The 25,866-nt window shown below is 39.8% G+C and overlaps 1 protein-coding gene across 1 annotated transcript in view; it reads right to left on the bottom strand.

Moving 5' to 3' along the window:
• LOC110570250 (mitochondrial intermediate peptidase) overlaps positions 1 to 25,866 on the bottom strand; it is a 190,048-nt gene that overhangs the window by 74,363 nt on the left and 89,819 nt on the right. Inside the window, exon 15 of the mRNA XM_021678231.1 lies at positions 2,078 to 2,152. Coding sequence (XP_021533906.1) covers positions 2,078 to 2,152 — 75 coding nt within the window. The remainder of the gene's footprint in view (positions 1 to 2,077; positions 2,153 to 25,866) is intronic.

Below are 25,866 nucleotides of genomic sequence, written 5' to 3'. Positions count from 1 at the left end.
GACATGCAATTATGTTTCTGATATGTATCTTTCTGATTTGAAAATGGAATTTGTAGAGAATGTGCAGCTGTTGACTTAAAAGAACTGAGGATTAGTTTGGATAAAAGAAAAAATTTAAATGACCTCTAGCTTTTGGCTTCATCTAGATATAGAATTATGGTTCTAAATTATAAGTCAAGTTTAAACCTTCCCTAGAAAAATACAGACATTTCCTAAATATAAATATTGCCTTACTCTAACTGGTAATCTAAACATATAGCTAAATACAGCTCTTTCAATTCTAAATTCTATAATGAGTAACAATGCATAAAGTAATCAGAGGAGCCAAAATTACTCATCTGCATCTTGTCTATATTCTAAGAGAATAAGTTATTAGGAACTGAAACTTAAATTCTAACTTCCACTAAGGTGTTTTGTTTTCTGTTTTTTGTTTGCCAATCTATAAACAAGTCAGAATTCAAAAGTTTCATTCCTATAGTTATGCCTTCCACAAATGAAAGGCATAAACATGGAATGACTTTTTTTAAAGATAAAAACAGAGCGAAATAAATGAAATTGTGCATGTGATTCATGCTTATTTGCTGATAAACCAAACAATTCTAAAGTGATGAGCCTATTTGCCCACCCAGGGAGTCACGCTCACCTGGGACCAACAGCCTTAGAGCCACAGAAAAACAGGAGCCTATTTTTTAAAACAATGCACAAGAGAAAAAAAAATTTGCAATTTTAAGAACACTGTGTATACCCCCTTAGAGCCCTGGAACAATTCATTTCCTTTCCCCCCTTATTTGTGGGCACTGTACAAGGGGACTATTGTGGGATAGGAAAGCTGGCACAGGGAGCTCTTCTGGCAAGAATTCACCTCCTTCTCCTCTCTCTTCCCCTGTCTCTCAGGGGGTTATTCTTTTGGAGGGTGGAAGGAAGGAAAGGTTGGTTTTCCATTTTAAAAGAAAATCTTTGGAACAAATATTCAAAAAGAAAGCCACAACCCAGGCTGTTAAAAGGTAGGACTTCCGGGGTCCTGGGTGGCTCAGCCGTTAAGTGTCTGCCTGTGGCTCAGGTCATGACCCCAGGGTCCTGGGATCGAGCCCTGCATTGGGCTCCCTGCTCCGTGGGGAGTCTATTTCTTCCTCTCCCACTCCCCCTGCTTGTGTTCCTGCTCTCGCTAACTCTCTCTCGGTCTAATAAATAAATAAAATCTTTAAAAAAAAATAAAAGTAGGACTTCCACTATAGGTACAGGCAAATCAAAATACTTTTGCTGAGTAATGCTAATTTTTTCAAATAATTCAGAGGTCTTTTTAAAATTATATTGATATGCACAGTCATTAATGTAAATCAAATATAAATCCACAGTTTTCTCTATAGTGTACATTTTCTTCAAATATATATTTTAAGGTACAACATAAACAGAGTTCATAAGGGCTGAATTTTACAAAACCATAGAGCAATTAAATGGTGCCCACACTTTTAAATGGGTAGCTGGATCATTATAAAATGAATATTGCCTGAGATGAAAGACAGTGTTTAGGCTGTGTTTATAGAATTCTCAAGACCTGATGAAGAGTAAGAATTCCATAAACAATCTCAGTAATTACATGTAACCGAAACATCTGGTATATCATGTAGACCTGACATCCAGATGGTTCATAAGATTTTTCTAGTCTGTATCTGGAAACCTAGAAAACTGGCTTTGAATATTATCTAAAACTAACAGTCGTTACTGTTTAAACTTCACGTCAAAACTACAAAATTTTAAAAAGATACAAAGTGACATAAAATATAACATAGTTGCTGAAATGTATGATTTAGAAGAAGTCACGTGCCTTTTGTGCCTTTCCCAAGCTTTGATTTTCCCGACTGAAAATGGGAAATAACCTTATTTAATATCCACCCCACAAGGATGGTGTGAGGACTGAACAAGTCAGTTTGGGTCAAGTTCTTTGAACTCAGATGAAAGATGTCTTAGAAGCATGATTATTATTATAATAAATGTGCAGCACTGGCAAGAATTTAAAGTTATATATTTATTTTGAATAATTAGTCTGAAAGACTTCAGAACAAAAGTACATACATACCTGAAGTTGCATATCAGCTGCAGCACACACCTTTTTCGATTCACAAAGCCGAGACACCATATTTTTGGGCAGCGACTTGAAAAACAAAAGAACATATATGTGAGTAAGTTATTTAATGAGTTGCTGCACGGTGTGCTTATGGAGTAGGACAGTTAAAAAAACGACAACAAATGAAAAAATTAATAACTGAATTTAGCCACAGTGACTTAAATTAGGGTTTGTACATGAAAAATACAGCACTACAGGGAACTAAGATAGTGGCGTTGATCTTTAAAAATCTGTTTAAAACCTTTGTAAAAGTGATTGCTTTTTCTGTTCCTTTGTTACCAGTGAAAGCCTGTTCAAGTGCTCTGTTGAATGTTAAGTGCATCTAATAACGGATGATAGGAATAAAGGAGTCAAGTGTAGAGAAACAGATGATAATCCATGGTGTCAGCCAGTATTAAAGCTGAACTGATATCCTAACAAATAACCACAATAATGAATTGCACATTCTTTTATTTGCCAACCTGAAAGAACTGCAGAGCTTGGAAACTCAGTATAATGACCCTATCTGATTTAAGGCTTCCCTCCTGAGACTAATTAGGCCTAATCACATAACATCACATATTCACTTAGAAATACACTAATAATGTAGTCAAGGAAGTCCTTCAGTCAACTTACTCTACATTAATATCATTAATATTGATGTTTATTGAAGACAGCTACCACATTATACAACTCTATGTATAATCTAAATGAAGCTAAAAGCCCCTCTACAGAGAAACCCATTATAAAAGACACCTGGGGCAGGTTCCTAGCACTACCGTTGTGTAAATTAACCACCCATGAATGACCACTGTGAGCTGTCTGCTGGAAGGGAGACTGGGCACTGCCATATTTACATGTATCCCCTCAGAGTGCCCAGACTACAGCAGACACTCCATAAATATTTCCAGAAGGAATGAATGAACACTAGAATGATCATTTAAGAAAGGCTTCAGTGAAAGACTACAGCAGTACGTGATGAAGGCTCAGACGACAAAGCCTGTTCTCTCTTCTTCCCGTTTGGCTATAAGAAAGGCACACCAGGCAACAAAGGAAATTTTAAGGAGTTAAGACATGGATTGAAGGAGGTTGTATAGTATAGAGTCTGACACAGGTGAAAGGCCTGGGGCTTTCTCACACCAGGGGCAGCCATCTTGTATAAAACAAAAATTTCCTCAGATAGGATTTTAAAAAGTCAAGATTTAGTTAAGTCATATATGCCAAAAGCCTCTATCAGAATGTTCAATTTCCTTAAACCTCACTTTACATTATATTTTCAGCTGATAGGACTTGTGCTATACTTGGATTTTTCGTGCCTCACGAAGCTTTAATAGTTTTGTTTTCATTAAAAAAAAAAAAAAGTACGTGGAAGGATGGCATTTTCTCATTTTTCCACAATGAAAAGTACTGTGGATGAGCACTGTATTAGGTCTCAGAGACAGAAAATGGCAAACAGACAGGATCCTGGCCCCATGAGCTTCATAGGCTGGCATTACTCATGTAAGCACAATTTTAACAAGAGTTAACAACTACCATGAGTACTAAGACAGAAAAGCAGTGCAGGTCGGTAGGAGAGCCATGACCTAGAAAGGCTTAACTGAGGAACTAACGAAGACATGAAATTTGCACAATGAACAGGCATTAAGGAGAAAGGGATGGGCTGCAGGGAGAAAGAAGCATCCCAGGCAGAAGAAACCCCGTGTGTGAAGCGCAGAAGAGGTTCCTTGGTAGGTGGTGAGGGAGCCATGGGCAGGAAAGCAGGGTTCCAGCAGGCTGGAGAGGCAGGTAGGAGCCAAGCAGGGACACTGGTTTCCACTCTCAGACTCTGCATCATGGTAAGCCACTGGGGAGTTTTAAGCAAAGAAGTCACAAGTTTAGATCTGTGTTTTTAAAAGATTCTTTTGGCTGCAGCGTAGACACTGGAGAGGAGGAAGGCAGAAGTGGGTTATGATAAAAACCAAGAGGTTTGGGCGCCTGGGTGGCTCAGTAGGTTAAGCGACTGCCTTCGGCTCAGGTCATGATCCTGGAGTCCCAGGATCGAGTCCCGCATCGGGCTCCCTGCTCGGCAGGGAGTCTCCTTCTCCCTCTGACCCTCCTCCCTCTCATGCTCTGTCTCTCATTCTGTCTCAAATAAATAAATAAAATCTTTAAAAAAAAACAAAAACAAAAAAACCAAGAGGCTATAGTTAGTGTACCAGTGACACACGCCAGTAACGCAAGCAGCTGCCAGAGTGCCAGGGGCAGGGGCGCCATGGGAGAGGGCTGGAGCCGAGTGGGAGATGAGACCCAGAACACAGCACTGTTTCCAGGAGTGTGCCAGAGAGGTGCAGAGAGTAAGGGCAGTACTGCAGAGGCAAAGAGGGGGAGGGAGAAGTCTGTTTGAGGTTGGAAAATGCACAAGCAAGCTTAAGAAATGCTGATGGCAATGAACCCTACAGGGACACAGACTGGAGATGTAGACAGGAGAAGAGACAATGAGATGAGAGCGCAAGGTTCCTGAACAGGCAGGAGGAGAAGTGGCATAGACCACCAGCGAGAGGAGGCTCAGGTGTTGGGCTCCCATGGATGGGTGGTCAGACAGGAAACTGTGGGAGGAGCTGGATTCCCAGGCTTAAGAAGGTTAGAGAAAGTTGTGGGGAGTGGTCCACTGAGAAGTGCAGAATCATCAGCCCTGGGAGAACCCTGGGATCCCAGTCTGGCATGGGGTATGGGCAGAACTCAGGATCAGGCAGATGGGGGAACAGAAGGTGAATGAGAAGGAACGTCAAGTCAGCAGTGGGCGATGGAGAGGGTAGGAAGATGCCCCGGCTTAGTGGGGAAACAAGCAGCCCCAGGGCCCGCAGCAGTGATCAGGCATCTTTGAAAGGTTTACTACTTCTGCTCTGTAGACAATGATACGGAAATGCCAAGTAATGGATCTAAGAGCTAAACCCAACATAACCCCTACTTATTGCAAGGCCGATACCTCAGAGATTCAAACCCACACAGAAATGGCAAACGTTAAAGGGACAAATTTAATGAAGCTTAATTCTTTCCTTGTCAGGTTTCCAATAAAACGAAAGATGTAAAGAAAGAGATCATGCAAGAACAGGGACAGCTAAAAACAGTTCATCAATAATTATGTAATAAAAGGAAACACATCCTATAGTTACAGAAAATGTTACTGCTGGGGGAAATGAGTACCATTGCTGGTAAAGGTGACATGGGACCTCTGTGTTATTTTTTGCCACTTCCCATGAATCTGTAATTATTTCAAAATAAAAGGATAAGTACAAAAAAAAAAAAAAAAACCCAACAAAAAATTACGTATTCAAAGCCTACTATACATACTGTAGTAAATTCAAGGAATGTTTACCAAAAATATACAGAAACATATAGAAGGTGAATACAATCCTAGTAGACTAGTTCAAAGGAAAGAGTCATTATCAAAATACAAATTAAATAATATATTTATATCATGTGAGGTGTAAATAGGTAAAGAGATTTTTTTTTAAGAGAAGTTGGGAGGGGAAAGGATCAAGAGCACAGGTTGAATCTTTTTTTTAATAATTCTTTAAAAGATTTATTTATTTGTCAGAGAGAAAGAGAAAAAGAGAGAGCACAACGAAGGGGAGAGGCAGAGGGAGAAGCAGGCTCCCCCTGAGCAGGGAGCCTGGTGCAGGACTCCCCTGAGCCGAAAGCAGACACTTAACTGACTGAGCCACCCAGGCATCTCGGTAAAGAGATTTTTAAAAAATTTAGTTTGGGAGATTAAGGAGTGTAGTTGTGATGAGCACCACATGTAGTATGGAAGTGCTGAATCATTATATTGTACACCTGAAACTAATATTACACTGTATGTTAATGAACTGGAATTTGAATAAAAACTTAAAAAATAAAAACAAATAAAAATCTAGTTTGGCTCTTAGTCAATTGAAATTAATAAATGCATGTCAGGTGAGGAAAAGATGGCGGAGGAGTAGGGGACCCTATTCCAACCAGTCCCCGGAATTGAGTTGGATATCTACCAGACCATTCTGAACACCCATGAAATCAGCTCGAGATGTAAGAAGATATATCTGGAGCTCTACAAACAGAATATCGCAGGTTTTGAGGTATGAAGTGGGGAGCCGTGATTCTATGGGCAGATATCGGAAGATAAACGGAAGCGGGAGGGAGCCTTCGGGATCCTGCACCAACGTTGTATGAAAGCCTCCCACACTGGGGACTGGGCACAGACTCACAGACCGATAGCAGTGGGGAAAAGACTTTAGGGCAGCCCCCTGGAATGAAACCTGGAGCGGCAGGGCCACGTGGGTGAACTGGGGGCGGGGGGGGGGGCTGGCTGTTTTAGAAGCAAAACAGGAAGAGATGTGCCCCGACCTGGAGACGAGGACTGGGAGTGCTGCTGAGGGGTGCACAACCCAAGACACTGTAGTTTTTAACAGCACAGACAGAAACAGAGATAGTGTGGCCTGGAAGAACAGGCCTGGCGAGAGGAGGCTCAGGTGCTGGGCTCCCATGGATGGGTGGTCAGACGGTCTGACGTTATGAAGAACAGACTGCGATCTCTCTGTTCTGAGGCAGAGGGTTGGAAACGGTCTCTTCTGCTCTGACTTTCAGAAGAGACACAGAAAGCCGCCAGGGAAAGCCGCCAGAGAACAAAAGCCCCCCAAAACCGGTTTTCACTGAGCCCATTTCCCCCACCACACAGTGGGCAGGGCAACTCTGCCCAAACAGGGCTGCCTGAGTAACAGCATGGCAGGTCCCTTCCCCAGAACACAGGCTGGGAGAACAAGAGGCCGACAACCCTAAGGTCCCTATAAAACAGGTGCATCTTGCTTGGGTTGTTGTCAATAATTTGGACTCTGTACACTCCCTCAACCACCCCTCAATAGAATGACTAGGAGGAGGAAGCCCCAAAATAGGAAAGACTCAGATACTGACTTCTGCCACAGATTTACAAATGGATACAGATATAACCAAAATGTCAGAAATGGAATTCAGGGTAGCAGTTGTGAAGACAATAGCTAGAATGGGGAAATTGATTAATGGCAACAGAGTCTCTAAGGGCAGAAATGAAAGCTGAACTGGCAGAACTTAAAAATGCTATTAATGAGATCCAATTTAATTTAGGTAATCTAACACCTACAGTAACTGAGGCAGAAGAATGAATTAGTGATCTAGAAGACCAATTGATAGAAAAGAAGGAAAAAGAGGCGGCCAGGGAGAAACAACTCAAAATCCATGAAAATGGAATCAGAGAAATAAGTGACACCATGAAACATTCCAATGACAGAATTATTGGGATCCCTGAGGGGGTGGAGAGAGAGAGAGAGGACTAGAAGATATCTTTGAGCAAATCATAGCTGAGAACTTCCCTAATCTGGGAAATGAAACAAACATTCGTGTCCTAGAGGCAGAGAGGACTCCTCCCAAGATCAAGGAAAAGACGCCAACGCCCCAGCATGTAATAGTAAAACTCACAAATCTTAGAACCAAGGAAATCATCTTAAGGGCAGTTAGGGGGAAGAGAGTCCTTACGTACAGAGGGAGGAACATCAGAATAACGTCACACCTATCCACAGAGACCTGGCAAGCCAGAAAGTCCTGGCAAGACATATTCAGGGTAATAAATGAGAAGAACATGAAGCCAAGAACACTTTATCCGGCAAGGCTTTCATTTAGAATGGATGGAGAGATGCAGAGCTTCCAAGACAGGCAGAAACTAAAACAATATGTGACCACTAAGCTGGCCCTACAAGAAATATTAAGGGGGGTTCTGTAAAAGGAGAAAGACCCCAAGAGTGATATACAACAGAAATTTACAGGGACAATCTATAGAAACAAGGACTTCACAGGCAACATGATGACAATTAATTCATATCTTTCAATAATCACTCTCAATGTAGTATGGAAGTGCTGAATCACTATATTGTACACCTGAAACTAATACTACACTTTATGTTAATGAACTGGAATTTGAATAAAAACTTAAAAAATAAAAACGAATAAAAATCTAGTTTGGCTCTTAGTCAATTGAAATTAATAAATGCATGTCAGGGGAGGAAAAGATGGCGGAGGAGTAGGGAACCCTATTCCAACCATAAAATGCTCCCATAAAATGGCATAGGGTTGCAGATTGGATAAAAAGACAGGACCCATCCATATGCTGTCTACAAGAGACTCATTTTGAACCTAAAGATACATCCAGACTGAAAGTGAAGGGATGGAGATCCATCTTCCATGCCAACAGACCGCAAGAGAAAGCTGGGGTAGCAATTCTTATATCAGACAAATTAGATTTTAAGCTAAAGACTGTAGCTAGAGACACAGAAGGACACTATACCATTCTTAAAGGGTCTATCCAACAAGAAGATCTAACAATTGTAAGTATCTATGCCCCCAACATGGGAGCAGCCATCTACATGAGCCAACTGTTAACCAAAATAGTCATATTCATAATAATACATTAATTGTAGGAGACCTCAATACTCCACTCAGCAATAGACAGATCATCTAAGCAGAAAATCAACAAAGAAACAAGAGCTTTGAATGACACACTGAACCAGATGGACCTCATAGACATAAACAGAACATTCCACCCTAAAACAACAGAATACTCATTCTTCCCGAGCACACACGGAACTTTCTCCAGAACAGACCACATACTGGGTCACAAATAAGGTCTCAACCAATACCAAAAGACTGAGATTATTCCCTGCATATTCTCAGACCATAATGCTTTAAAACTGGAACTCAATCACAAGACAAAATTTGGAAGAAATTCAAATATTGGAAGCTAAAGACCACTCTGCTCAACAATGTTTGGGTCAACAGGAAATCAAAGAAGAACTTAAAACAATTCATGGAAACCAATGAGAACGAAAACACTTCGGTCCAAAACCTATGGGATACTACAAAGGCAGTCCTAAGGGGGGAAATACATAGCCATCCAAGCCTCACTCAAAAAAATAGAAAAATCCCGAATTCACCAAGTAACTTTACACCTTAAAGAACTAGAGAAAAAGCAACAAACGATGCTTAAGCCATGCATTAGAAGAGAAATAATTAAGATTAGCAGAGATCAATGAATTAGAAACCAGAAACGAAGTAGGTAAGATCAATGAAACTAGAAGCTGGTTCATTGAAAGAATTAAGATCGATAAACCACTGGCCAGACTTATCCAAAAGAAAAGAGAAAGGACTCAAATTAAAATTATGAATGAAAGGGAAGAAATCATGACTAACACCAAGGAAATAGAAGCAATTATTGGAAATTATTATCAACAACTATATGCCAATAAATTAAGCAGCCTGGAAGAAATGGATGCCTTCCTGGAAACCTATAAACTGCCAAGACTGAAACAGGAAGAAATTGACAACCTGAACAGGCCAATAACCAGTAACGAGATTGAAGCAGTGATCAAAAATCTCCCAAAAAACAAGAGTCCAAGGCCTGAGGGATTCCCTGGGGAATTCTACCAAACATTCAAAGAAGAAATAATACCTATCCTACTGAAGCTGTTTCAAAAAATAGAAACAGAAGGAAAACTTCCAAACTCATTCTATGAGGCCAGCATTACCTTAATCCCCAAACCAGGCAAAGACCCCATCAAAAAGGAGAATTTCAGACCGATATCCCTGATGAATATGGATTCCAAAATCCTCAACAAAATCCTAGCTAATAGGATCCAACAATACATTAAAAGGATCATCCACCACGACCAAGTGGGATTTATCCCCGGGATGCAAGGGTGGTTCACCATTCGCAAATCAATCAATATGATAGAACACATTTATAAAAGGAGGGAGAAGAACCATATGGTCCTCTCATTTGATGCAGAAAAAGCATTTGACAAAATACAACATCCATTCCTGATCAAAACTCTTCAGAGTATAGGGATAGAGGGAACATTCCTCAAGTTCATAAAAATCCATCTATGAAAAACCCACAGCGAATATCATCCTCAATGGAGAAAAGCTGAGAGTCTTTCCCTTAAGATCAGGAACACGTCAACGATGCCCACTCTCACCACAATTGTTCAACATAGTACTAGAAGTCCTAGCAACAGCAATCAGACAACAAAAAGAAATAAAAGGCATTCAGATTCGCAAAGAAGAAGTCAAACTCTCTCTCTTCGCAGATGACATATTTTATGTGGAAAATCCAAACGACTCCACCCCCAAATTACTAGAACTTATACAGCAATTCAGTAATGTGGCAGGATACAAAATCAATGCACACAAATCAGTTGCTTTCTTATACACTACCAATGAAAATGCAAAAAGAGAAATTAGAGAAACGATTCCATTTACAATAGCACCAAAAACCATAAGATACCTCGGAATAAACCTAACCAAAGAGGTAAAGGATCTCTACTCTAGGAACTACAGAACACTCATGAAAGAAATTGAAGAAGACACAAAAAGATGGAAAAACATTCCATGCTCATGGATCGGAAGAATAAACATTGTTAAAATGTCTATGCTAACCAGAGCAATCTATACCTTCAATGCCATCCCTATCAAAATTCCAATGGCATTTTTCAAAGTACTGGAACAAATAACCCTAAAATTTGTATGGAATCAGAAAAGACCCCATATTGCCAAGGAAATGTTGAAAAAGAAAAACAAAACTGGGGGAATCACGTTGTCTGATTTCAAGCTATATTACAAAGCAGTGATCACCAAGATAGCATGGTGCTGGCACAAAAACAGACATACAGACCAATGGAAGAGAATAGAGAGCCCAGATATGGACCCTCAAGTCGAAGGTCAAATAATCATCGACAAAGCAGAAAAAAATATGCAATGGAAAAAAGAGTCCCTTCAATAAATGGTGCTGGGAAAATTGGACAGCTATATATAGAAGAATGAAACTCGACCATTCTCTTACACCATACACAAAGATAAACTCAAAATGGATGAAAGACCTCAATGTGAGACAGGAATCCATCAAAATCCTAGATGAGGGGGCGGAGCAAGATGGTGGAGTAATAGGAGACCTGCATTTCGTCTGGTCCCAGGAATTCAGCTGGATAGGGATCAAACCATTCTGAACACCTACAAACTCAACAGGAGACTGAAGAAAAGAATAGCAGGAACTCTCTGAACAGAAAAGCAACCACTTTCTGGAAGGTAGGAGGTGCGGAGAAGTGAATCTGAGGCGATATTCGGGAGGATAGATGGCAGGGGAGGGGGCGTCCATCGGCCGCTTCTGGCAAGTGATAGAGCCGCAGAACACAAAATCGGAACTTTTAGAAGTTGGCTCCGCTGAGGGACGGCGCTCCAGTGGCTAAGCGGGGGATGGAACCCTCACAGGACAGTGTGGTCTCAGGACCCTTGGGGTCACAAAAAGACCGGGGGTGCCTGAGTGAGGCAGAGCTCCCAGGTATCGGAGCAGGGAAGCCGGCTGCAGAGACGGAGCTGAGGCGTGGGCTCTCAGCTCAGGGTTGCCATACACCGTGATCCGCGGCACACTCGGGCCACTGCTCCTCCAGCAGGGACCCAACAGGCAACAGATCCAGTGAGACTCCCCTTCCTCCCCGGGAGGAGAGGCACAGGAGCACACCGCACGGATCTGATGGGTTTGGAGACTCCACAGGGGGTCGGGTGCCAGAGATAGAAACACTCGGTCACAGGCCGGGTGAGCATGAGTGCGGCCAGAGACCAGGGAGACGGGAGTAACTGACTGCTTTTCTCTGAGGGCGAACTGAGGAGGGGGGCCCCGAGTTCTCGGATCCTCTGGGCGGAGATTGGGACGCTGCCATTTTCACTCTCGTCCTCCAAAGCTGTACAGAAAGCTTGCAGGGAACAAAAGCTCCAGAGAGCAAACCCGAGCAGATTACTTAGCCCGCACCCGGCAAGGGCAGGCCAATTTCACCTCCGACAAAGACATTTGGGAACCATGGCCACAGGCCCCTCCCCCAGAAGATCAGCGAGAACAGCCAGCCAAGACCAAGTTTACCGATCAATGAGAATGGCAGAACTCAAGAGCTAGGGGAATACTGCACATAGAATCCGTGGCTTTTTTACCATGATTCTTTACTCTTTCAAAGTTAATTTTTTTAACTCTTTTTTTTAAATTTTTCTTTTTCCCTTTTTGAATCAACATCTTACCCCTTTTTTAAAAAACATTTTTATTTTTCATTTTTAGAGTCATATTCTATCACTTCATAGTAGTTACCCTTATTTTTGGCATATATATATAAGTTGTTCTCTCTTTAAAATTTTGAGATACAGTTTCTTCTAACAGATCAAAATATACACTAAATCTCTACTGTATGGCTTTGTTCTAGTCTCCTGCCTGATCACATTCTCTCCCTTTTTTATTTTTTTAATCCTCTTCTTTCTTTTTTAAACCAACTTCTTATCAATTCCTTTTATAAAATCTTTTATAATTTTCATCTTCACAGTCATATTCCATCCCTTCATCATATCAACTCTTATTTTTGTACATATATAAGTTTTTGTTTCTTTAAAATTTTGGGAGGCACTTTCTTCTAACAGACCAAAATACACCCCAAATCTAGTGTGTGGCACTGATCAATGCACCAGCCTGATCATATTTCATCATATTCTGGTTTTTTTGTTTTGTTCTGTTTTTCTTTGTTTTTATCTTTCTCTTTTTTCTTTCTTTCCATTTCTTTTCCTCTGGTTTCAGGTCTTTTCTGATTTGTTTACAGTATATTTTCTGGGCACATTGTTACCCTGTTAGCATTTTGTTCTCTCATTCATCTATTCTCTGGACAAAATGACAAGACGGAAAAAATCACCTCAACAAAAAGAACAAGAGGTAGTACCGACTGCCAGGGACCTACTCAATACGGACATTAGTACGATGTCAGATCTAGAGTTAAGAATCATGATTTTAAAGATACTAGCTGGGCTTGAAAAAAGCATGGAAGTTACTAGAGAAACCCTTTCTGGAGAAATAAAAGAACTAAAATCTAACCAAGTTGAAATCAAAAAGGCTATTAATGAGGTGCAATAAAAAATGGGGGCGCTAACTCCTAGGATAAATGAGGCAGAAGAGGGAATCAGTGATATAGAAGACCAAATGATGGAAAATAAAGAAGCTGAGAAAAAGAGAGATAAACAACTACTGGATCACGAGGGCAGAATTCGAGAGATAAGCGATACCCTAAGACGAAACAAAATAGAAGGAGAGATAAAAAGCTTCCAGGACAAACAAAAACTAAAGGAATTTGCAAACACGAAACCAGCCATACAAGAAATATTGAAAGGGGTCCTCTAAGCAAAGAGAGAGCCTAAAGGCAACACAGACCAGAAAGGCAAACAGACAATATACAGTAACAGTCACCTTACAGGCAATACAATGGCACTAAATTCCTATCTTTCAATAGTTACCCTGAATGTAAATGGGCTAAATGCACCAATCAAAAGACACAGGCTATCAGATTGGATAAAAAAACAAGACCCATCGATATGCTGTCTGCAAGAGACTCATTTTAGACTCAAAGACACACCCAGATTGAAAGTGAGGGGGTGGAAAACCATTTACCATGCTAATGGACACTGAAAGAAAGCTGGGGTGGCAATCCTTATATCAGACAAATTAGATTTTAAACCAAAGACTGTAATAAGAAATGAGGAAGGACACTATATCCTACTTAAAGGGTCTATCCAACAAGAAGATCTAACAATTGTAAATATCTATGCCCCTAACAAGGGAGCGGCCAATCATATAAGGCAATTAATAACAAAAACAAAGAAGCACATTGATAACAATACAATAATAGTGGGGGACTTTAACACCCCCCTCACTGAAGTGGACAGATCATCTAAGCAAAAGATCAACAAGGAAATTAAGACTTTAAATGACACACTGGACCAAATGGACCTCACAGACATATTCAGAACGTTCCATCCCAAAGCAACGGAATACACATTCTTCTCTAGTGCCATGGAACATTCTCCAGAATATATCAAATCAGGTCTCACCTGGTACCAAAAGATTGGGATCATTCCTTGCCTATTTTCAGACCACAATGCTTTGAAACTAGAACTCAATCACAAGAGGTAAGTTGGAAAGAACTCAAATACATAGAGGCTAAAGAGCATCCTACTAAAGAATGAATGGGTCAACCAGGAAATTAAAGAAGAATTAAAAAAAATTCATGGAAACGAATGAAAATGAAAACACAACTATTCCAAATCTTTGGGATGCAGCAAAGACAGTCCTAAGAGAAAAGTATATAGCAATACAAGCCTTTCTCAAGAATCAAGAAAGGTCTCAAATACACAACCTAACCCTACACCTAAAGGAGCTAGAGGGAAAAAGAGCAAATAAAGCCTAAACCCAGCAGAAGAGAAATAATAAAGATCAAAGCAGAAATCAATGAAATACAAACCAAAAGAACAGTAGAACAGATCAACGAGACTAGTAGCTGGTTCTTTGAAAGAATTAACAAGACTGATAAACACCTGGCCAGATTTACAAAAAGAAAACAGACATGACCCAAATCAACAAAATCATGAGTAAAAGAGGAGAGATCACAACCAACACCAAAGAAATACAAACAATTATAAGAACATGGTATGAGCAACTAATTTTCAGCAAATTAGATAACTGGAAGAAATGGATGCATTCCTAGAGATGTATCAACTACCAAAACTGAACCAGGAAGAAACAGAAAACCTGAACAGACCTATAACCACTATGGAAATTGAAGCAGTCCCCAAAAATCTCCCAACAAACAAGAACCCAGGGCCAAATGGCTTTCCAGGGGAATTCTACCAAACATTTAAAGAAGAATTAATACCCTATTCTTCTGAAACTGTTCCAAAAAATAGAAATGGAAGGAAAATGTCCAAACTCATTTTATGAGGCCACCATTACCTTGATCCCCAAACTAGACAAAGAGCCCATCAAAAAGGAGAATTACAGACCAACATCCTTGATGAACATGGATGCAAAAATTCTCATCAAAATACTAGCCAATAGGATCCAACAGTAGATTAAAAGGATTATTCACCACAACCAAGTGGGATTTATCCCTGGGCTGCAAGGTTGGCTCAACATCCACAAATCAATGTGATACAATACATTAACAAAAGAAAGAACAAGAATCATATGATCCTCTCAATAGATGCAGAAAAAGCATTTGACAAAGTACAGCATTCTTTCTTGATCAAAACTCTTCAGAGTATAGGGATAGAGGGTACAGACCTCAATATCATAAAAGCCATCTATGAAAAACCTACAGCGAATATCATTCTCAATGGGGAAAAATGGAGAGCTTTCCCCCTAAGGTCAGGAACGCGGCAGGGATGCCCATTATCACCACACCTATTCAACATAGTATTGGAAGTCCTAGCCACAGCAATCAGACAACAAAAAGAAATCAAAGGCATCCAAATGGGCAAAGAAGTCAAACTCTCACTCTTTGCAGATGATATGATACTTTACGTGGAAAACCCAAAAGACTCCACCCCAAAACTGCTAGAACTCATACAGGAATTCAGTCAAGTGGCAGGATATAAAATCAATGCACAGAAATCAGTGGCATTCCTGTACACCAACAACAAGACAGAAGAAAGAGAAATTAAGGAGTTGATCCCATTTACAACTGCCCCCAAAACCATAAGATACCTAGGAATAAATCTAACCAAAGAGGCAAAGGATCTGTACTCAGAAAACTATAAAATACTCATGAAAGACACTGAGGAAGACACAAAGAAATGGAAAACCGTTCCATGCTCATGGATTGGAAGAACAAATATTGTGAAGATGTCAATACTACCTAGAGCAATCTACACATTCAATGCAATCCCCATCAAAATACCATCCACTTTTTTCAAAGAAATGGAACAAATAATCCTAAAATTTGTATGGAACCAGAAAAGACCCCGCATAGCCAGAGGAATGTTGAAAAAAAAAAGCAAAGCTGGCGGCATCACATTTCCAGACTTCCAGCTCCATTACAAAGCTGTCATCATCAAGACAGTATGGTACTGGTACAAAAACAGACACATAGATCAATGGAACAGAATAGAGAGCCCAGAAATGGACCCTCAACTCTATGGTCAACTAATCTTTGACAAAGCAGGAAAGAATGTCCGATGGAAAAAAGACAGTCTCTTCAACAAATGGAGTAGGGAAAATTGGACAGCCACATGCAGAAGAATGAAACTGGACCATTTCCTTACACCACACACAAAAATAGACTCCAAATAGTTGAAAGAACTAAATGTGAGAAAGGAGTCCATCAAAATCCTAAAGGAGAACATAGGCAGCAACCTCTTCGACCTCAGCCACAGCAACTTCTTCCTAGAAACATCGCCAAAGGCAAGGGAAGCAAGGGCAAAAATGAACTATTGGGACTTCATCAAGATAAAAAGTTTCTGCACAGCAAAAGAAAGTCAACAAAACCAAAGACAACTGACAGAATGGGAGAAGATACTTGCAAATGACATATCAGATAAAGGGCTAGTATCCAAAATCTATAAAGAACTTATCAAACTCAACACCCAAAGAACAAATGATCCAATCAAGAAATGGGCAGAAGACATGAATAGACATTTTTCCAAAGAAGACATCCAAATGGCCAAAAGACACATGAAAAAGTGCTCAACATCGCTCGGCATCAGGGAAATCCAAATCAAAACCTCAATGAGATACCACCTCACACCAGTCAGAATGGTTAACATCAACAAGTCAGGAAACGACAGATGTTGGCAGGGATACGGAGAAAGGGGTACCCTAGTACACTGTTGGTAAGAATGCAAGCTGGTGCAGCCACTCTGGAAAACAGTATGGAGGTTCCTCAAAAAGTTGAAAATAGAGGTACCATACAATCCAGCAATTGCACTACTGGGTATTTACCCCCAAGATACAAATGTAGGGATCCGAAGGGGTACGTGCACCCCAATGTTTATAGCAGCGATGTCCACAATAGCCAAACTGTGGAATGAGCCAAGATGTCCATCGACAGATGAATGGATAAAGAAGATGTGGTATATATATACAATGGAATATTTTGCAGCCATCAAAAGGAATGAGATCTTGCCATTTGCAACGATGTGGAGGGAACTGGAGGGTGTTATGCTGAGCGAAATAAGTCAAACAGAGAAAGACAAGTATCATATGACCTCACTGATATGAGGAATTCTTAATCTCAGGAAACAAACTGAGGGTTGCTGGAGTGGTGGGTGGTGGGAGGGATGGGGTGGCTGGGTGATAGACACTGGGGGGGTATGTGCTATGGTGAGCGCTGTGAATTGTGCAAGACTGTTGAATCACAGATCTGTACCTCTGAAACAAATAATGCAATATATGTCAAGAAAAAAAAAAAAAGAAGATAGCAGGATGGGAAGAATGAAGGGGGGAATCAGAGGGTGAGACGAACCATGAGAGACGATGGACTCTGAAAAACAAACTGAGCGTTCTAGAGGGGAGAGGGGTGGGAGAATGGGTTACCCTGGTGATGGGTATTGAAGAGGGCACATTCTGCATGGAGCACTGGGTGTTATGCACAAACAATGAATCATGAAACACTACATCAAAAACTAATGATGTAATGTATGGTGATTAACATACAATAAAAAATTTTTTAAAAAATCCTAGATGAGAACACAGGCAGTAACCTCTTCTACATCAGCCACTGCAACTTCTTTCAAGACACATCGCCAAAGGCAAGGGAAGCAAGGGCAAAAATGAACTTTTGGGACTTCATCAAGATAAGAAGCTTCTGCACAGCAAAGGAAACAGTCAACAAAACAAAGAGGCAACCCACGGAATGGGAGAAGATATTTGCAAATGACACTACAGATAAGGGGCTGGTATCCAAGATCTATAAAGAACTTCTCAAACTCAACACCCAAAAAACAAATAATCAAGTCAAAAAATGGGCAGAAGACATGAACAGACACTTCTCCAAAGAAGACAGACAAATGGCTAACAGACACATGAAAAAATGTTCATCATCATTAGACATCAGGGAAATTCAGATCAAAACCACATTGAGATACCACCTTACACCAGTTAGAATGGCAAAAATTGACAAGGCAAGAAACAACAAATGTTGGAGAGGTTGTGGAGAAAGGGGAACCCTCCTACACCCTTGGTGGGAACGCAAGTTGATACAGCCACTTTGGAAAACAGTGTGGAGGTGCCTCAAAAAATTAAAAATAGAGCTACCCTATGACCCAGCAATTGCACTACTGGGTATTTACCCCAAAGACACAGATGTAGTGAAAAGAAGGGCCATATGCACCTCAATGTTCATAGCAGCAGTGTCCGCAATAGCCAAACTGTGGAAACAGCCGAGATGCCCTTCAAAAGACGAATGGATAAAGAAGACGTGGTCCATATATACAATGGAATATTACTCAGCCATCAGAAAGGATGACTACCCAACTTTTACATCAACATGGATGGGACTGGAGGAGATTATGCTAAGTGAAGTAAGTCAAGGAGAGAAAGTCAATTATCATATGGTTTCACTTATTTGTGGAACATAGGGAATAGCATGGGGGACATTAGGAGAAGGAAGGGAAAATGAAGGGGAGGAAATCGGAGGAGGAGATGAACCATGGGAGACTATGGACGCTGAGAAACAAACTGAGGGTTTTAGGGGGAAGGGGGTTGGGCAGATAAGTTAGCCCAGTGATGGGTATTAAGGAGAGCACGCACTGCATGGAGCACTGGGTGTTATACGAAAACAATGAATCAAGGATCACTACATCAAAAACTAATGATGTATTATATGGTGACTAACACAACATAATAAAATTAAATTAAAAAAAATAACAGGGTGAAAATAAATAAATAAATAAATGCATTTTAGCTGTTGGAGCAGAGTTACAACCACACCTTGGAGATACTGCAGCTTTGGTTTGCAGGCCACTGCAACAAAGTGAATATCACAATGGAGTCAAATGAATTGCTTGGTCTCCCAGTGCATATAAAGTTATATTTACACTATACTGTAGCCTATTCAGTGTGCAACAACATTATGTATAAATAAACAATGCATATACTTTAATTTAAAAATACTTCATTGCTAAAAAATGCTAACCATCATCTAAGCTTTCAGTGAGTCGTAATCACTGACCACAGTTCACAGTAACAAATGCAGTAATAATGAAAGTTTGAAATATTTCAAGAATTACCAAAATGTGGCACAGAAACATAAAGTGAACAAACATTGTTGGAAATATGGCACCGACATACTTGCTTGATGCAAAGTTGCCACAAAATTTCAATTTGTAAAAAATGTAATATCTGCAAAGCACAATAAAGCAAAGCATAGTAAAATGAAGTATGCCTGTATATATTTATATCATTCTCTTGAAAAGTACATCCTTTTTTTTTAAAGAACAAAAAATAAGGTGAAAACCTAAATACCATGCAAATTGATTTTCAAGTTATATGAGAATTTTTTTTAATAGAAATATTTAGAAGTTAAATCTTAAATTTCAAATTAGTAAAATGTTTCCTGGTTAAGATTTTCTTCTGTAAATATCACTTTACCAACCAGAGTCATGACAACCAATGTTGAAAAAATTCGATTTTTGCTGTCATTCTGCAAGTGGTTATATCTACCGAGTAGCACAGCTGTTTCACATTATTGTCTCCTAACGTGAAGACTCTCACATTTGATATACTGAAGAAACAGAAAATGAATACATCCAAGCTGACAGGTAATGAGCAACTATATATAAGTGAAAATGTATTTAAAACACCTGAACCTCAAACAATATTGTAATTATTTTTCATTACATTAAATTGAAAATTCATCAAAGTTCACGGCATCAGAAGTAATAACTCTTTCCCATATCATCAACTGCATCTTTTATCAGACCCTCTTTCAATCTTTATAATTTCCACGGTAGAAAATACTTCCACTTATCACTAAACCTCCTATCCAGACAGTGGCATGTCATTCCCAGTTCTCCTTGGGATCTGGACACGGCCATATTCATTCAAGATTAAGAGGAATCCTATTAGGAGACTAAGAATGTTGTAAATCAAAGACTACAATTCAAATTGCCTAGGGTGAAGAATGATGGTGTAAGAAAGGCACAGCTGGACAGCTGTCTTGGGCCTTTCAGGTTGTTTCCAGGATCCTTAACTTCTGCCTACTGAAATGGCTACTTCATATCATCCCATAAATCCAGAAATACCATTCCTTCCAGGAACCTTCTTCTTAGACCCTTTAAAGGAGAACTGAGAGCATGGTCTGCCTTAAACCAATACCGTTCTGACTCTGCACTTCCATAATTATGCTTCACTGGAGTGTAAAGGAAAGAGAACAGGTTTTGGAGCCAGACTAAACCAAGTTAAGTCTGAATCCTTTTTTTTTTTTTTCCTCCAAGTCTGAATCCTAACTGTGCCACTTACCAGTCTGGCAGCAAATGTTGGGCAATGTACTGAACTTCTCCAAGACATACTTTCCTCATTGACAAAATGTATTATCAGTTTGCAGAATTAGATGAGAATTGAACAGAATGTATTTTTAAAACATACTATGTCAGGTTTAACAGAGTAGATGCTGAGTAAATGGTAACTAGTATAATTTACTATTACATTGCCCTGTGTAATACAATAATCATTGATGCTGACAAACTTTACATTTCACTGTTTTATCTATATATTCTGTAAATATGGTCCATTTTAGATTTATAAATTCTTAGGAGACAGAAATTATAGCTCAACAGTTCTATGTAGCACCTAGCAATCAAGTTCTTAATAAGGAAATGTACTTTCATAATTTTCTATTTATATTTCTCTTCATTTGTATAATAGCCAAATACACGTAATGAAATACATGTGCCTTCTCAAATTGTCCAGCTTTAGAAGAGGATCTTTTCTCCACTATGGTGATTAAGGTTTTTAGAACAATGAAATTAACTAATATGTTATTAGTCTCTCTTCCATATTTCAATACCTGCCACAAAACTTGGTCATTAACTCACATTCTGAAAAGATTTTTCTCTCACTTTAAGTAGAATTGGTTATCAACAGTGAGTCAGTTCTTCATCTGCAGGGTCCAGCTCTTATTCAGAAAACAGTGGTACTTATCAGAAAATGTTTCCTTTCTGATGACATTTTAATCAAATGTATCTCATGCTATGGATCTTGATATTTCAAACTTTCATAGTTTCTGACAAGTCTGCTGTGATTTCTATCTGATCCTGTGTCTCCCCCCCCACCCCAACCGGCTACCTTCAAGGTTTTCTCTTTATCTTTGACTATGATGTATCTAGGTGTGTTCTTTTTGTTATTTATCCTGCTTGGGGTTCTCTAAACATCTTGGATCTCTGACTGGATTTTCATGGTTTTTGGCAAATTCTCAGCCATTATGCCTTCGAACAGTTCTTCTCCCTTATTACCTCTCCCTTCTTTTTTGTGGAACTCCATTTGCCCCAACGTTCTTGGACACTCACGCTCTGTTTTGTCCCTGTCCCTACTTTTTTCTCCCCCTTTGTATTCAGTTTGGGTAATTTCTACTGACCTGCCTTTAAATTCACTGAGCTCACATTCTTTCCTCAGCTGTGTCAAGTGTACTGATGAGCCCCTCAAAGGAATTCTTCTTATATAATATCATGGCTTTACTTCCTGCGTTTCCATTTGAGTGTTTCTCATAGTTTCCATCTTCTGCTTCATCTACTCATGTATGTTGTCCACCTTTTCCTTTAACAGAGTTATTTAAATTCCCGTCTGATAGTTACTTTGAATTTATTCTAGATATTAGTTATTTTAAAGTCCCTGAATCTGACTCTATAGATTTCTTTACCTCTGAGCAAGGAGGCAGGGTTTTGTGCTGTTCCTGTGCAGCATCCAATCACCTCCTATAGGCCTGAAACACCGAGGAGGGCTCCCACCCTGCACCCATGATTTCTCATGCATACCAGTGAAGGCTGACAGATAAGAGCCTACAAGTGAGTGCAAACTCACCCTGCGTCAGGGCCCGCAGCTCTGTCAGACTGATAGGGCAGCCCACACTTGGCCTCCGACAATTTGTTAAAATGTTCTCTGATTTTTCTTAACCCTTCTGCACAGGAGCCAGGCCTTCCAACATGCTTTGCCACAGGTGAGCCAGTCTGCAGCTCCTTGGATTCAGACGATTTCATGGGCCTATGACCTCAACGTTCTTAGCAGCTCAAGAAAAGTTAGGATTTTATCCTTTTCCTGTCGTTAACTTGGGAGCAGTGCTCTTTCCAGCTTTCCACGTGCCCAACGGTTTCAGACTTTCATCTGTAAGACCACTTAGGCTTTTAGCTTCCAAAGGAAAAAGAAAGGCAGAAAAGCTTTGTAAAGGGTGAACTACTATCCATTAAGTCAGGAATCAGACATCATTAAAGATTATCATGAAGAAACCTGCAATGCACCAGCAGGTGTGCTAAGACAGTTGATTTTAATACCGTCAAGTAGGCATCTATGAGTATCAGTTAGTGGGTTTTAGCCAAAAGACAGTTCACTCAACAAATATTTATTCATTGCCTGTCATGTGACAGGCAAAGCTAATATATCAGTGAATAAAACTGATAAAAATCCCAGTTCTCAAGGAACTTATATTCTAGGAGGCCCTGTCATTATTATTTTTAAATTACCAATGGGGGGAAGAGGGGACACTTTTCATTATTCAGCTCCAATAGGCTTAAAGAATCAAGTGGCAGAGATTTAAAGCACGATCAAACTGTGCTGATGACAAGGCTGTGTACACATGCAATCTTTATACACTTTCAATTCATTTGTGAGTTTTTTTACCTCATATTTAAATAAGAGCAAGTAGTCAACAGTGAATGAGGGTTAGATATGCATGTAATTCACATTCGTATGCTTTCAAAGGAATGAAATGGTAAAATACACAAATAGGTTATCTCAATGTATACCAAAAGCACCAACAATTATTCATCCACTCACCTCATAATTTCTTAGTATAAGGTGCCATTCTAGGAATCATGGGAAGAAGAAAGACAATAGCATCTCCTGCCCTCAAAAGAATGACAATTCAGATACCTGCTTCCCACGAGGAAGTTTGTGCTGTATGTTGTAGCTGTGTAACTTCAGGCTTTTAAATTTATTTTCATTTATTTATGTACCCCTCCAAATTCAATACTGCAATTCAAGTATACTGCCGTTTGATGGTGAAAGTAACCCTTTGCAAAATTTGTTTTATTAATACTCTAACGGGGCACCTGGGTGGCACAGTTGCTTGAACGTCAGATTCTTGATTTCGGCTCAGGTCATGATCTCAGGGTCATGAGACTGAGGCCCACGTGCTCAGCGCAGAGCCTACTGGAGTTTCTCTCCCTCTCCGTCTACCCCTCCCCACCCCATGCATGTTTGCTCACTCTCTCTCTCTCAAATAAATCTTGAAAAAAAATACTCTATAAGTTCCTCCCAAAAAAGGATTCGTAGTAGTAATAAAAATTCCAGTCACTATTAATTGGCATATAATTAATAGATGATTAAATTAGACATAGGGAAATGAAGGCAGGAAAATAAAATGAGGTCAGAATGGAAGTTAGGCACATAAACATACATGTCTCACACTTTCACTCATCTTCACAGCTGGGTCATAAATAGCTCTAGTCAGAGAGAGAAACTCAATGAGGGGCCTATTCAAACTGCTATGAATATAGGTCTAGATCCTTTATCTGGGATTCCATAATCCAGAAAGGTCTGAAGACTGAAAGTTTTTCACAAATGGAAAACGTGGCCTGAACAAAAGTGAAGTCTGCAAAGTGTTAATCCCACTTTGTAAATACGCAGAAATATGAATTCCTTTGACTACAAGATACTCTGTCAGAACCCACTAGTTTTTTAAATTCAAAATATACAACATATAAACCATTTTACTTTTCTAAAATCCAGAATATACTCAATTCCAAAGTATGCAATCCCAAAGTTGTAGACAGAAAACAATGAATCTCTGTGTGGCATATATTTTGCTTGAAATATAAAGTGAACTTTCTACTGAAAAGAAAACAGACGAAAAACAAAGTTTTTAATTCAAAGTGCTCCACAGGCAGTACTGTGTACTTCCTGAAGAGATTTATAAGCGTGTCATTAACAGTGGGTTAAATAATCAAATAAGTGAGAGACTCCTCCTACATTCTTCATTTTATATCTATGGAACCCAAGTGGGTCTGAAGTTACTTGGCCTCCACTGGATGCTGGCTGACTCCCATGTCCGTGTTTCCTGAGGGGAGGCCCTGCCTTGTGGTAGAAGATACAGCAATTAAAGCAGGTCAGGTTTGTCCATGAGATTCCCCAAAATTAACTTCTTTCCTGGAGATTCCCAGATCAAATTAGCATATTAAAAGTTATGAGTAGTCCTACCTCCTACAGTACAGAAACCTTAATTAATTTCTACATTTATTTCCCAAAATTATTTGAGCATAAAACGTGCTTCCACACCATAATACATCTTTATAGAATCAAGTGATTCAATATATAGGACACTAGTTGGGAAATAATTTGCTAAGGAAATTAAATGTGAATTGTAAATACAAGAAAAATTATTACAAATAAAAGTTCTTTAAAAATGCTCAAATACAGTTGTATCATTCTCACTAATGTTTACATTTCTCTCTGATCCTAAATTTACCCACTTTCTTCAGAAAGCTTCTTTTCAGCTCTTTAAATCCCATCTTGGCACTCTCCTCTCCGGAGGCCAGCAGACTCCCCAGGTTTTCTGGAAACTGGTCTCCAGGATGACCCGGCTGCTTCCTCACCCCCACTTGTTCAGTGCCTTGGTCAGAACGGTCCTTTCTAACTCATGCGAGCTAATGGAGCTAACGAAGGAAAATACACTAACGTGCTTTCCTTTACGACCAGGAAACAAACAGGCCAAGTTCCAAAGGGACACTTCTCTCTAGTCTCCTCACTGCAACGGCACGTCCCAAAGCTCCTCTGGCTTCTCTGCTCCAAACCACCTGCTGTTCTCCGCCAAGCCACAGACAGAAGACAGGCCAGCCACACACAACTTGAGGGCACACTGAAAATGCCAAATAATCCCAGCCCCACATCACATGTTTCTCCCCTGCAAAATTCTTCTTCTAAAGCAAAAAGAGGCAAATTTCCATTTTGTTCTTTTTCGGGTATGTCCTAGTTATCAATATTGTTTTCAAGGGGCCATCTCAGTTAAATAACAGTAGTACATCTAGTTATACCCTTAACAAAGCTTAGCAATCTGCAACCTTACAAATGATCTCAGTATAGAGCTGTTCAGACATGGTTTTCTGAAGCAATCTATATCCCTCACCACAGGCAGACTATTTTGAACAAGGTGTGAGAACATGAATGCAGATTTATTTCAAAATAGTATTTACTGAATGAACTTTACATGTCAGATAATTTATGCCCTAGCCTGAGTTTCTTTTATAAAAACACCTGTAGTGTTCTTGGGTTTGGGGTTTTGTTTTTGGTTTTTTTTTTTGTCTCTATAGAAGGCTGCTGGGTCTGAACTAGCCTTGGTTTGATGCTGGCTCACTCCTTTGTGCACTGAACAGAGGCTCTGCCCTTGGAGCTATAAAGGCAAGTCAGGTTTGTCAGGGAGACCCGCTGGGCTCATCTTTGCGAAGCATCCCACTGTATGCAAGGGACCCTACCAAGCTCCCAGGTAATACAACAATGAATCCTTCCTACTCCTGCTACCATGAACAGGAAAAAGAAAGTATGTTGAAACTAACAATGCAAGGGAAAATGTCCCAAGTACCAAAGAGGTATGGATAGAGTAATGGAGGAAATTATAAGACAGCAATTACTTAAAGTGTCTGAAAGGCAATTACTCTAACAATTAATT

This window comes from Neomonachus schauinslandi, chromosome 3, assembly GCF_002201575.2.
Source record: "Neomonachus schauinslandi chromosome 3, ASM220157v2, whole genome shotgun sequence".
Classification (NCBI taxonomy): Eukaryota; Metazoa; Chordata; class Mammalia; order Carnivora; family Phocidae; genus Neomonachus; species Neomonachus schauinslandi.
This window is presented reverse-complemented; position numbering and strand designations above follow the sequence as displayed.